Below are 14,508 nucleotides of genomic sequence, written 5' to 3'. Positions count from 1 at the left end.
AGCAGAGTAATTGTAAATGCTGTAATAAATAATAGTACACCAGTGAAGATTCAAAGTTCAAGTATATGCTGTAAAATAGAAAATTTTCCAGGGAATCAAGTGTTGTTAATTTTGTGATTAGATGATGTCAGTTAAATATGCAATATGAATTTAATAATATAGATTGCATTTAATTTGATATTTTGACTAGCACATTTTCACATGTATTTTCATTATGAATCACAGATTTGATCAAATGTTCCAGGATTACACTAAGAAGTATTTTATAACTGATTTGCCTTCTAGGAAATTGATTTCGAAATTTCAAAATGGACAATTGGGATCTCCCTCGCTCACCTTAGCTTTTTATTACAGTGTTTGCAGCAGAAACAGTTACTGTGTAGGATTAGTTTATCTGCAACCATTTTCTCCACTGGATAAACTGGCAGCAGGCATGCAGAGCACATCTCTTTAGCAGGTGACAGAAACTATGACAACAATATGGACATACATGGAATATGAGTTTATGCATGATGTTCACAGCATGAAGAACCTCAAAAAAAATGTTGAAATTGTTATAGCACGGTGTTTTATAGAAATAATAATAATTTAAATATTTGACTTATTGGTAATAAAATAATTATAACACATACTGCTTTGTATTTTATTTGAGATCATTTTAATATGCAGCATTTGAAACAAATATTTAAGATTAAAACATTTATTAACACTTAATTGCAACAGTACAAAAAACCTTGCTCTTAAAGCATCACAATAAAACTCTTATTGTACACACATAAAATGAGGACCAATAAAACTAATATATAAGTATTTTAAATAGAAATATAGAACTAAAAATCACCAAAAATTCTACAAAACAAAATGGGCAGACAGGTTAATGTTTTTCTGTGTTGGGATGACTGAAAGTAAACAACACTTTTTTGTCTTTGCTTTTAGACAGAGAATTTGAGGAGAAGGTCTGGCCAGACCGTTGAGAAACAGGTGAAGCCATTTCTTCTTCTTCATATCTCCCTGGATTTGTAATTACATCATATGAGGCAGATAATTCACACTCAGACTGCTTGGTAACAAATTTAGATCTTTTGGAAGAGAAGTAAGTATTCCCAAAGCAGTCTATCTCTTCGTATTTCTCACTGACAGTTTTAGTGCCAATGATTCTACTTGCAACCTCAGGAATGCGCTGTACTTCAAGAACGCTGACTTTCCTTCTAGGACTTGGAGGGCTACAAACATGGCCGGCTGAGCTTTTCTCAGGGGAGGATTGTCTGAAGGGGCTACCTGCATTAGGTTGATCTGTTGCTTTTGGGCTATCTGAGTGAGGCTGTAGGGATGTGGGTGACTCCACAGGTTTTCTCGCAGCAGAATGAATGGAAATGAATGAAGGCGAGCAGGGGACGTTTGAGCATGGTTTGCCCATTTGAACTTGATGTATATGTGGTACCTCTTTGGGCAGACACCTGTTATCAGTGCTCTGTACCTGTTTAGATTGCATAGGTTTTGCTTTGCTGGATACAATGCTAATTTTCCTAATGTTTTTAGTATTTGGGGAGACACTGTCAGCATTTAACGATTCACTAAACAGGCCTGACAACCCAGCAATGTCTGCCTCAGACTTTAAATTTGAGACGGAGTACAGAGCTTTTTTTATCACCTCCTCTATTTCCAGGAGTTTAGTTAAAGTCTGTTCTTTCAAATTGATGATGTCCATGCTTGCTTTCTCTAGGTCCTCAAATGCAGACTCAACAGAGGATATGCTCTCTACATCATCTTTTAAGCCCTCTGTCTCTGTGTCAGCTCTTGGACAATGTCTGCATTTCATATTTTTTATTGGCTTGCTAATCCAAGCAGGCACGTTCTCAAACAAAGTCTTTAGAGATTTGACATCCACCTCACAAGTCTCCCCCTCTATTTCTTGAACTTTTGACAAAATGATCTTCAGTTCTTCTCGTCTCATAAGGTTTTCGAAGATCTCCATGGCTGCTTTTACGTTGCCCCTCATGATCTCGTCTTTGTGGACGGAGAGTCTCTGGCGGCGCTCATCTTCGGTCTCTCTCCTAGCTTTCTTTTCTCTCAAAACAACTTTGTTCTGAGAAGGAACTTCATGTATTTCATGTGTTGAAGGGGTGTATTTGCTGGTGGAGTGCAACTCAGCTTTATTTGTGTTCTCTTTGGAAGTTTTAGCCTTTTCCTGGATGGTTTCTTTTTGCACAACTTTAATTTTCTTTGGGAAAACTGAAGTTGTGTCTTTAGTTGTTTTCTTTTCTCCAAAATTCTGAAGTGCGACCTTAAACCCCTTGTTTAATTCATCATTGTCCTTTGAATAACTCTGCATACACATCCTGATCTCTTCTGCAGCATTTATCCTCTGAATCACATTTTTCTCCATTCCTAATTTATTACAAGGAAATGATCCATCGTCAAGAGGGTCTGTTTTACTGACTGATGGAGTGTCCATCTGTTGCATGTGGGAATTTTGAACCCAGTGCTCAGTGTACTGCATCTTCTGAAAATCCGTAGGATTGGTGAAGTTTGTCCTTTGAACTGTTTCATGAATGTTGGATGGTTTTTCTATCATTTTGTTTAAATTTTCGTTTTTATGCAAATAAGTTTTGCTGGGAGCAGCTTTGAGTTGGATTGCTGGAGTCTGTTGCGTATTAATAAGATGCTCAGGTGAGCTTGGACAAATACGAGGGGTTTCTGCAATACGATTGGAGCTGGTGGTGATGTGTAATGGCTTTGGTGGAATAACTGGCTTCTGATCTTTAACCTGATTACCAGTTTTTGGAGGGATGGGTGGTGGATGTTTGCCTTTTCCTGCAAAAGCATTCGAGAGTTTTGAACAGTCTGCGTTGGAGCTAACAGATTCTGAATTCAGTGCCAAGATGGTCAGATGCTCACTTCCGGTCACTGAAACCGAAGAAGACAATTTAGTGTCAGATGAAGGCAAATTAACACAACTCTGCTTGCATTCTACAGCCCCTGAGTCATCTGTCATTCTGCTTGGTGTGTAAGACTGTCCAGATTGTCTAAATAACATTGCTGCCTTGAAATCTCCTTTAGAAATATTAATGCTAGACTCCTCAAGAGACTGGAGTGTCTCTTGCATATTAGCTCTAACAACTTCTTCCCTGACTACACTTCTCTGCTCTGTTGCAGCACTTCGTAATGACTGGATTGCAGCCTTCACGTCACCTTTAACAATATCTGGCTCTAACTCTAAAACCTGAGCACTGTTATCTATCGCTCTTGAGCCATTTTCTGTACTAACATGTTTTATATTTTCATTCTCTCCCACTTCATTCTGATAACAAACTCTCTCGTTGGATCCCTGATCCTTTTCTATGTCACTAACCTTTCGAAATGTTGTAGTAATCCGCTGGTTACTCAAGAAGGATGTTGTAGACTGCTCCACGGTTGTGTTGCTTTGGCACTGAGATGATTCATTTAGATTATATAGCTTTCCAGGAGTGACAGGTTCTCGTTCTACTCTCATGCTTTGGTTCTTTGCCCTCTCCAGTGATCTTTTGGCAGCCTTAACATCCCCTGAAATGATTTCCTCCTTAATTAATTTCCTTTCGTTTTCTTCTGAGCACATTTCTTCTGCCTCTATACTCAGATCGTAAATAGTGCCTGGTTTGATGACCTCACGCTCCACATGCATGCTTTGTTGTTTTGCCCTCTCCAAGGATTCAAGGGTCGCCTTAATGTCTCCAGAAACAACTTCCTCCTTCTGGACCATGACTGGCTGTTTGACTGCCTCATCAAGTTGCTGCATGGCTGACAAAATATCACCTCTGACGATCTCCTCCTTTGGCACGCAGTTTCCAACGCCCAGGTCCGTGCAGACCTCTGAGAAAACCCTTTTTACATTCTTCACATCTCCTGGTACAACATCCAAGACTGTTCTTTCAACTTGCTCCATTTGTTGATTTAGGTTTCGCTTCGCTTCCTTGACATCACCTTGAATAATTTCAATTTTATCGCTACAAGAGGCTGACAGTTCCTCCTCAGAAAGTTCTTGCTGTAGACTCTTAAGGTCGCCTTTTTCAATGCAGCTTCGATACAAATCAACATTCCCCCTCTCATTTTGTTCCAGTCTGCAAGACGGTTTGGTCTGCTGGTTGTGGGCAGTGGCAAGAAGGTTGCCAATGGTGGATTTGACATCTCCTCGTGCAATGTCTTGTGACTCAGTCACGCTGCTTTGACAGTGGAGGGAATACACTGTCATCTCTGGCTGCCCACCTTCGGATTCTTGCATCACCAAGCCTGTCTTGATTGTTTTTTGTTGGACGAGCAAGTTCTCAATTATTTTAACTACTTCTTGGGTCTTACACTCTGCCTCAGGATTATCTGTGGATCCAAATGGGATTTCAAGCACTGTGCTGTGCATCTTGCCTTGTTCGTCCTCTTTAAGTAGAACAACTTTAGGTTTCAGGTTCGGTTTGAACAGTAACTGCAGCATTATGTTCCTGATGTTTCCTTCAACAACTTCCTCCTTTTGAACTTCAGGCCCCTCGTTTTTCACAATCTGATATTTTGCCATGTTTACATACTTATAATCATTTGCCTGGATGATGATTCCACTTGAATGAATAAATGAATAAAGTCGGTAGAGTATGTCTGTCACACTCTCTACAGTGATTTTGTCCAGTGGTGTGGTCTCAAATAACCAGGTTGTGCTTTTGACATCTGCCTTGGGGATTTCTTCCTTTGATGAAGCAAGCTCTTCAAGAGATTCATCTGTCTTTATTTTATCTAAGGCCTGTGATTCGAATAACCAAGTGCAGCGTTTTACATCTCCCTTTTTGTTATCCTCTCGATGTACAGTTGTCAAGGTTGTGTTCACATCTGGTTCACCTTTTAGAGTATCAATAGGTTGATTCTCAAACAGCCAGGTTGAGGTACGTACATCACCTTGTTGAACGTCTGTTACACTCACCATTCGCACAAACTTCTTTTGGCCTGCTTGCTCAGTCTCAAAAAGTAGCTTGCTTTGTTGCACACTTTTCTCATTGCCTACATCTTCAACAACCCTCACAGAGGGCCCTTCACGAGGTGTGAAGGAGTCAAGGGGCTGAGTCTCAAACTTCCAACGTGCTGATTTCACATCTCCCTTGCGCACATCCTCTTGTGTAACTGCACGGATGACAAAGATTTCTTTGTCTGCTTGGATGGTATCCAGTGGCTTGGTTTCGAACATCCACCTTGCACCCCTGACATCTCCTCTCATCACTTCTTCTTTCTTTACAGTGGTAACTTCATGAAACTGTCCGTCCTTGTCTCTTATTGCATATAATGGCTGGGATTCAAAAAGCATAGTGCTGGACTTCACATCACCACTACCGCTTGTGGGCTTCTCAACGCTCATTGACTGGTGCTCAAGCAGTTTGTCTTTATCCTGGATTTTGTCCAGAGAGAAAGTTTCAAAAATAAACTTCTTGCTTCCGACATCACCACCCTCAACGTCACTGACACTGTGAGTTATTCTGTCCTCCTTCTCATTAATTTCACTGATAGGCTGATTCTCAAACAGCCAAGTGAATTTGTGGACCGATCCTGACTGAATTTCGTTTTTCTGCTCCTTAGAGTCTTTGACACATTCACTTCCTATTTCATGAAGTGACTTGGATTCAAAGATTTCCTTGACACGTGAGCGTGAGACATCTCCAGACTGGATATCCACCTGACTGACATATCTTACATTTTGGCCAGAATCTGTTTGCTTTGTTATTCTGTCCAAAGTTTCTGTTTCAAACAGGTGCTTCACCATCTTCACATTCATATCACTTTTTATGTCTTCCTGCACACTACCACACAATTTCAAACTGAAGTCCTTCTTGTCTTTATTGTTATCCAGTGGCTTTGTTTCAAAAAACCAAGTGTGTGACTTCACATCAGCTTTTGGCACTGGTTCTACATCCTGGTTCCTTTCTGATTTGTCATACAAAATGTCCATTGGTTGTGTCTCAAACAGCCATTTGCACGTCTTCACATTACCCTTTTGAAATTCTTCCTGCGTTACTGTTGAATCCGCTTCGTTCTTACTCTTCACACTGATGGAATCCAAAGGTTGTGTTTCAAACATCCATTTAGCTGTCCTCACATCACCTGCCATGTCCTCTTGCCTTGTAATGCCCTTGATGAGCTCTACTTTTCCACTGCCTTCTTCAAATTGCTCTAAGGGTTTCGTCTCAAACATCCATTTGTAATTCTGTACGTTCCCTAGAATGCATTCTTCTCGACTGACAGACGTAACCTTGTGGAAATGTCCAGCACAGTCTTTAATTGTATACAGCGGCGTGGTTTCAAACAGTGATCGGTTGCCTTTGACATCCCCAGCTGTAATATCGTGGATATGACTTTGTACTTTCTCAGAGATGTTACTAAGAGGTAATGTTTCAAAAATGTTCTTGAAAGTCTTCACATCTCCTTTCTCAACATCTTGAACTTTGTTTCCACTATCACTTGTTGTTTTACCTACACTGCATTTCTCAAACTGCAGCCTTTTGTCTTTAACTTCACCTTTTTCGTCACTTGACACCACAACTTTCTTGAGCTGTCCCACCTCATAGCTGTCTTTCAGAGTGTCCATGGGCTGAGTTTCAAAAAGCCATAGTGTGGATCCTACATTTCCTCCAACAACTGCCTCCTTCTCTGAAATTTCACCCACAAACTCTCCTTTAAGAGATGACAGGGGTTGATTTTCAAAAAGCTTTAGTTTGTTATGAACATCTGCTTCTCCAGAGATGTCCTCCACTGTTCCTTTGAACCTTTGTTCTTCCACAGCACCTTCACGAATTGCATCAAGTGGCTGGGTCTCAAACATCCATTTTTTTTTATCAACACCACCTTTCTGGGCTTCCTCAAGTGAGATCCCTCGTATGATTTGCACACCAGCTCCTTTATTAATGTGGTCCAAGGGTTGAGTTTCAAAAAGCCAACGTGCTGTTTTAAATTCACTGCTTTGGATTTCTTCTCTACAGATTGATTTGATTTCATGGATTTTGCCACTCCTATCCCTAATTGCACAACAGGGATCTGCTTGAAAGAGTTCGACTGTTTTATTCACATCTCCTTTATTCTCCTGGAGTTCTGATTTGAGTGTTAAAAAGTGCTGGTCTTCAACAGAGCAGCAGCGGCCTAAAGCATCCAGTGGTTTGGATTCAAACAGGAGACGTGTACCGCTCACATCTCCCTTCTGAACGGGTTCCTTCAGTACGACCTCCACAATTTCCTCATTCTCCATGTTTGAATTGCTGATTGAATCTAGGGGTTGTGTCTCAAACAACCAGGTGGCCGTGCGAACATCTCCTCTGACTACACCTGGCCTCTCTCCTGCTGTTGTGTGTTGACTATCAAACACTGAATGCTCAAACAAAGAGGATTTGCTCCTCACATCCCCACGCTGAAGATTTTCCTCATTGAGAAGTTTTTTAGTTTCATGTGGGTCTCCAATATTATCAAGAGTCCAGTTCTCAAATATCCAGCGCATGGACTGGACTTCTCCCTGATATGCTGTGTCTGCTGCTTGGGGATTTATTGCGTCTATCAGTTCATCATCTACATCATCAAGATTCATCTTTAATTCAGGATGAATGTGTTTAAAAAGACGCTTCAGTTCACTTTTCTGTCGTTGCTGGTAGAACTCTGAGAAGGTTTCTTTTGGAGGTGGTACGGGGAGGAAGTTCTGGCTTTGATCCTTTTGGAGTGATTCCAGAACCTGAGGTCTTGGTAGAGGAGGTGGAGGAGGAGGAGGAGGAAAATCATCATTTCCACCGGAGGCATCTGTCACTTTTATCTGTTTGGCTTTTTCTGCCATCTTGGATGCAAAGAAGAAGTATGAAGTTTCAAGTTACTCTCCTCAACACAATTAATTAAATTGTCATAATGGTAAACTCCTAATTAAAACACTGTTCAAATAAAAATGTTAGTATTATTAAGCTTAAAAGCCATACTTTACCTTTTTTCTGAGTTTAGCTGGAACAGCTGATTTAGTTCACTGCACACATATTCATGTGAGGTTTGACTTCATTTATGATGGTTTTCAGCCTTGTTAGTAGAAAATTCAAGCTCCACAACAAATACAGTTTCATTTCCAAACATTTTTGAAAAAAAAAAAGCTTGAAAGAATAGGAACAAGAATATTTTCTAGAATACGATTCATTGAGCCCAAAAACAAAACAGCAGCTATAATGCTAATGCAGGAATATCATAACATTTATTAGGATTTTTATATTGATCTAAATATAATTGCAAAAAGAGTACAATCTCAAAATTTTCATGCTGTGCCTTTTAGATACGTGTGGCTTTTTACCTATTAAGAAGTCTACTTTCACTGTATCACAAATCCTGTCATTAGCAAGGCTACATTTTTACAACATCACTGTTACCATGGCTTTGATTTTGATATAATTATAATAGTAACAAATCCTGCTTGTGTGGAAATATTATAATAAAGTATTGCTAAATGAGTTCTTAATATACTAAGACAGTCACAAAAGAGTCTATGTAATTTTCATTATATTTGTTTCTAAATTAGTCAGCACCTATTAACATTAGTCATTAGTCACACAGCAGGCTTACATAATGATCAGCTAGAACGGTTGTTCATACCTTGCTTTGTTTTTTCTTCTTTCCGCTTGAGATCAAGTGCTCCTGGAACACACTGCCCTGAGAAAGAAGCATATTTAATTATTCCTGGTCATTTTTTGTAGAAAACACTCAAGACTTCATTTGCATAAAGCTGTTTTTAACAACACAGCACTTTAGTGACTGAGGAAAATACTGGCCAACAAGAAACTGTACTGTAAAATGAGCATTGCATGCATGTGTGTGATTCACTCGGAGCACTTGACCTCATAGATGCCTGTGTGTTATGAGTGATATGACAGATGCGGTGAGCACTCACTTGCTGTTCGATATATCCTGAGGAGTCTGCAGCTGCTACCTTTGAAAGGTAAAGGACAGATCTGTCTTTCACACTCGGGATAGGAGAGTATGTGTACTTAGGTTTGTGGTCTTGATAAGAGGCAGATTCTCTGTCTTTCTTGAAAAGTTTATTATCTAATTTACAGAAAGAACAAACAAACATTGTTACAAAACTACAATCAGAAATTATTTATAAACTAAAAATAATGACTCATATTGCATATGCAACTTCTTGGTGGTATCTACATAATGAAATTTGACTTGACTTGTTTTTGGAATAAGAATTGATGGCTTTTGATAGTAGATGTTTGTTTTGGTATTACCAGGTGATTATTTGATCACAATTTAATTATTCATTAACTTGCATTATCTATTAAAGATTATTTTTAAATTTTGTATGTGCATTAAAAAAGAAAAGAAAAAGAAAAGCACCTACATACAGCTGTTTATGAAGTCTTTATGCAAAGCAAATGCGACAGAAACTACCTGAAGCAGAAATAGTATCTGTGGCATGCCATCTAAGCAGATTTGGTCATAATTTTGTGTTCATAAAAATAAATTCAAATCAAACCCAAGGCTTTTAAAACATTTTTATAATTCAGAAGTAGGCTAGAAATAAGACAAGTGTGACCTGACCCAGTTCCTTGGCCATTTAGTGGCTCTGATAGTGGTGTATATATAGACTGAGGCTGGTGTTGGTATGCTTTTATCTATGTGCTATTATTATACTTAAAGGACCTATGGAAACTATTTAGCTCCACACATACTATATGAATGTGTAATCACAAAAGATTTGGAATAGAAATTTAGATAAATAGAATTGTTAAAATTACATTTGCTACAGTCAGTTGTCTGTTTATCTTCAGATGTGCTATTACAATTTGATTGTATTTCTTAGCATGACCTCTAACTAAACAAACACAGTGGCCTTCATGCCATTGTAAAATGTCAAAAAGAAACAACAGTGATGTCAGCCGAATCCTGACCCTTTTTTAAGGTTTCACATTCTCAGAGAACAAAACATGGGACAAAGCTTTCCTGATTCATGCTTCTGATCTTAGCCTTTTTTACCATGGGAATTGTTGGTTTTTCCTATCATCACTGAGTCATTTTCTTAATTTTTTTTAATTCAAAAACAATACTGTATATCAAGAGAGCGAATTATCAGATGTTATAGATTCAGAATGGTGAAATAGCTATTAAAATGATAGAAATTGGTTATTTACCTGACACCAGAAATTTGTTACCAAACAATCAAAAAAACTTAGTATGCTTGATGTGACCTGAAGTTTCTGAATGCTGAATTACAGTAGATCACTTGTAATTCTTGATGATATGTGATGTAATTATGGTTTGGAGCCGCAGAAGAGCACATTAAATTATTGTAAAGCTGCTGTAAGCTTGATCAAAACAAAAGCTTTCCCTATGAGGCCTGGAGCACTAGAGGCAGCACAGGTCTGTCAGCTGTAACTAATGACTATATTCGCGCATACCTCTGTTTTTCACACTGTAAGCTCTCATGGGACAAAAGAACAGGGCCCATCACTGGCGCCACTCACGAGTCTGGGCTTAAAACATTTGCATAGCTGGATGAGCATACAGAATAGCAGGGCCATACAATACTGGGGTCTCACTAGACATTACTGTTCAGCAGAGAGAGATGTTTACAAGCCTGAATATTGAGATCTCTGATTTGTCAAATTATTAAAACAACAAATGTTACATTTTAAGCAGCACAAGCAAAACATGTAGCTAAGGATTTAAATGAAAATACTGTGTGTAAAGTTGATGTGAAATTTCACTTGATATTTGTGATAAAAGTGACAGCTTTCATTTCCATTAAGCTTAATCTGACAAAAAGGAATTATATTGTATGGTTATGGACGAGATCAAAGGCCTCTGTTGAGTTAAACAGTGTCCATCTCTGCCTGCTTACTTTTTTCATGTACAATAATTCAATTTAGAAACCAAAGGTCAAATGGCCTACACATTTATCTGTGATTTATTAGATGATCAAGTCAGATGAATGAAAGTTTCACAGAGACCAGCTCTCATTCACAGCTATTCAGAAGCAGGAATGGAGGGCAAAGCTATTAGCGTCCAAGAATGTGAGTGCTTTTGTGCTGCTGACAGCTGTCCAAATTATTGTGATATGCGCTTGGTATTTATTCTATTCAGCTGCCTTCCTTAGTTTCCTGTGAGCACTCAAAGGTCTTGTTAAAACCACAACAACTTCAAACCACGACTTAAAATAGGGCAGTATCGACAAAGGCATGCTTAGCTGAAACTTCTGTCTGTCATGATATTAAGCACTGAATATTCAACAACAAGATTTCAGGTGGCATTTACACTTCTGTTCAAAAGTTTGGGGTCGGTAGGATGTTTAAAAAAAGAAATTAATACTTTTATTCAGCAAGTAAAGACTTTTATATTGTTACAAAATAAATGCTGTTCTTATAGACTTCCTATTCATCAAAGAATCCTGAAAAAGGTTTCATGGTTCCACAAAAATATGAACAGTTTTCAACATTGATGTTTCTTGAGCAAATCAGCACATTAGAATGATTTCTGAAGGATCATGTGACACTGAATACTAGAGTAATGACTGCTGAAAAGTCAGCTTTGTCATCACAGGAATAAATTACATTTAAAATATATTGAGATAGAAAATAGTTATTTTAGATGGCAATCATATTGAACAGTATTTCTATTTTTACAGTATTTTTGGTCAAATAAATGGAGCCTTGGTCAGCAAAAGAGACAAAAAAAAAATATAATCTTACCAACCCCAGACTTTTGAATGTTAATGTGTGTATATATTTGTTACTTTAACATTACTGTTGTTAATGTTGTTAGAGCTCAGGTTAAATAAGTAACTGCCCTTATTTTTTTTACTTGGGGTTAATTACTATACATTTTAGATAATTATCATTACATCATAAGACATGCAGCTTAACATCAATGGATCATTTCAAATTTGCATTTAAAACAACAATTAATTTAGGAACAGTTCCTAAATCAAAATTTAAATGACAATATTTTAATTTGTCATATTTAGTTTATATAATATATAAAACGCATTGTTTATATTATAATATTTTTAATTGATACTATTGACAGGCTTCCTGTCCACACTGATTACTGTACTCACAGAGAGAATTGCTGGTTCCTGATAGCAGGTCTTAGTGTCTTGTATATTTCCGCAGGTGATGACTTGTGTGTCTCTGTTAGTGTTCGTCTGATTCTGATGCTGTCTGTAGCGGTAGTCCTGTCTCACTCTGTCCCTCTCTAATGGGTGACAGCTGATTTTTATCACTGCGGATGAGGGATGAGGCCAGCCTGCTATTTTGGAAGCAGCATGGGCGGTATTCCACACGCCTGAGTCAATCAGGACTTCTGGAAGTGACGGGTACAGGGAACCCCCTTGAGCATAATTCCCACAATTCCCACATCAGTCTAGATTTCCTTCCTAATGCCATCAGATATTTGAATGGTTCTAAAAACTGAATTAAGCGAATGAATGAATGAATGGCTTTTTGGCTGATTGTTCAGAAAGAGTCTCATGTAACATCTCTATTTTTAACTCTTTATGAATGAAAATCCTAAACTGAACACTGCTAATAGGAACATCATGCCCAGTGACGTTTGATGGGGTCGACAGGGCTTGCTAATACATCTCAAAATAATTAAGGCACTGACTAAAGCCATAAATGTACTTGTGAGTATTAATACTTATGAATTGTTGAAACAGAGCCTGTGGTAATCTGTAATGACACTGTTCTGTTGAAGTTAAATAAGCTTTAATATAGTCTCTATGTATTGTGGGAATTATTGTGGATAAGATTATACACAGAACTTGCTGTGTATTTTGACAAAATATTGCATAAAGTGGTCCTGAAAATTGTTTGGACACTTAACTCAAACTTCATTTGTAAAAGAGTGACATTTGACAATATATAAATAAACTTTTTTCTATTTTTGCAAAGTGCCTGTTGCTCATGCTATTTTTATTTAAAATAAATGCATATTAATTATAATTACATTATATGATTTTTTAAATATTAAATGCTTAACTAAAAATGTATATTTATATGACTATTTTTGTATTAATAATATGGTGTTCTGGGCTAAAGACACATCTCCTCCATCCAAACTTTCTCTCTATTCTCTTCTCTATTCTATTTACTTGTTTTCTTTTTATTTATTAAAAAACTTGACCATCTAACACTAGTGTTCTCTATTCTTTTTTATTCTTTCTAATTTTCTTTTTAATTATTCTAAAAATAATAACTTGACCCTCTAACACTGGCTCAATCTATTCTATCTCTATTCTATCTACATTTTATTATTTTTATTTATTATTAAAAAAAAACGTTGTTACCTACTGCATTAGACTTAGCAGGACTTGTCATAACACATATATTTGTGGCTCTTTTGTCATTTTTAAGTTGCTTTGGATAAAAGCGTATGCTAAATTATTAAATGTAAATGTAATAAAATGACATTCTTACATTGTTAAAGGGACAGTTCACCCAAAAATGAAATCACTCACCGTCAAATTGTTCTAAACCTGTATGAGTTTCTTTCTTCAGTTGAACACAAAAGAAGATATTTTGAAGAATGTTCATAACCAAACAGTTGACGCTAGCCATTGAGTTTCTAAAGATTTTTTGTCAAACTATGGAAGCCAATGGCTACCATCAACTATTTGGTTACCAACATTCCTCAAAGTGTTCAGCAGAAGAAAGAAACTCATACAGGTTTGGAACAACTTGAGGGTGAGTGAATGATGACAATTTTTATTTTTGGGTGAACTATTCATTTAGGACCACTCTATGGCATAAAACACCATTGTAGGCACAGTGTTTTTTTTTTCATTTTTTCAAGTAAAGACACTGACGGGTCAGTCAAATAACTATAATCCAAAGACACTGAATCAGCCCAGTCCAAAGTGCTACTCAAGTGTGATGAATGTAAGGTCAGTGGATGAGGTCTGTCTCATAACTGTCACTCTATGCAGTATTTTATGTCTCCTGAATGCATTGTGCACATACTAATGTATCCTCACACTCAGTCCTGCTCTCAGCCTTCATTGAAAACCTGTGAAATATGACTCACTATTTACAGACAGGATTTTGTGTATGTGACGGTAAATCGAAACTATTCTGTTAGGATTATCTGAGGAATATTTTTAACACAGACACAGCCGGCAGATTCCTTCTCTACAAGAACTTCAGTTGGCCCCGCATGCTTGTGTAGGAAGACTTTAGGTGCCAAGGGTTTGTCTCACATAGGGCATAAAGTTCACATGACCTTTGACCTCACAGTTACTGACTAACATCACAGCTGAGTTAAGAAGAATGAAATAAATATGCAAATATGCTCACTCATTTACACTAGTTGTACAAATAATTAGGTGTTTTTATAATGTGTTAATCAACTTACCATTCAGTCCAGTGGAGGATCGAGTGACATATCCTGGAACTCCACTGATTGTCCTCCTTCTCATTGTCTCATTGAAGGTTTTTTCCTTCTGTCAAGGTAATCAAAAATATATTTTTTTAGATATATTTAAAATGA

The 14,508-nt window shown here is 37.5% G+C and overlaps 1 protein-coding gene across 5 annotated transcripts; it reads right to left on the bottom strand.

Annotated features, from left to right (window-relative positions):
* Positions 1-649: 649 nt before the first annotated feature.
* Positions 650-12,213, bottom strand: xirp1 (xin actin binding repeat containing 1). Of its 5 annotated transcripts, XM_079378724.1 has the most exons (5): positions 12,080-12,205; positions 8,909-8,947; positions 8,614-8,670; positions 3,353-7,819; positions 650-2,907 (listed from the first exon to the last, which is right to left on the bottom strand). In XM_079378724.1, the coding sequence occupies exons 4-5, from the start codon at positions 7,817-7,819 to the stop codon at positions 2,905-2,907; spliced, it is 4,470 nt and encodes a 1,489-aa protein (XP_079234850.1). In that variant the 5' UTR covers positions 8,614-8,670; positions 8,909-8,947; positions 12,080-12,205; the 3' UTR covers positions 650-2,904. The 5 variants fall into 5 exon arrangements, with proteins under 5 accessions (XP_079234850.1, XP_079234849.1, XP_079234846.1 ...); XM_079378723.1 differs by lacking the exon at positions 8,909-8,947; XM_079378720.1 differs by having other exon boundaries at positions 656-7,819; positions 8,909-9,063; positions 12,080-12,213.
* Between the last annotated feature and the right edge of the window lie 2,295 nt (positions 12,214-14,508).

Source organism: Barbus barbus, assembly GCF_936440315.1.
Source record: "Barbus barbus genome assembly, chromosome: 26".
Lineage (NCBI taxonomy): Eukaryota > Metazoa > Chordata > Actinopteri > Cypriniformes > Cyprinidae > Barbus > Barbus barbus.
This window is presented reverse-complemented; position numbering and strand designations above follow the sequence as displayed.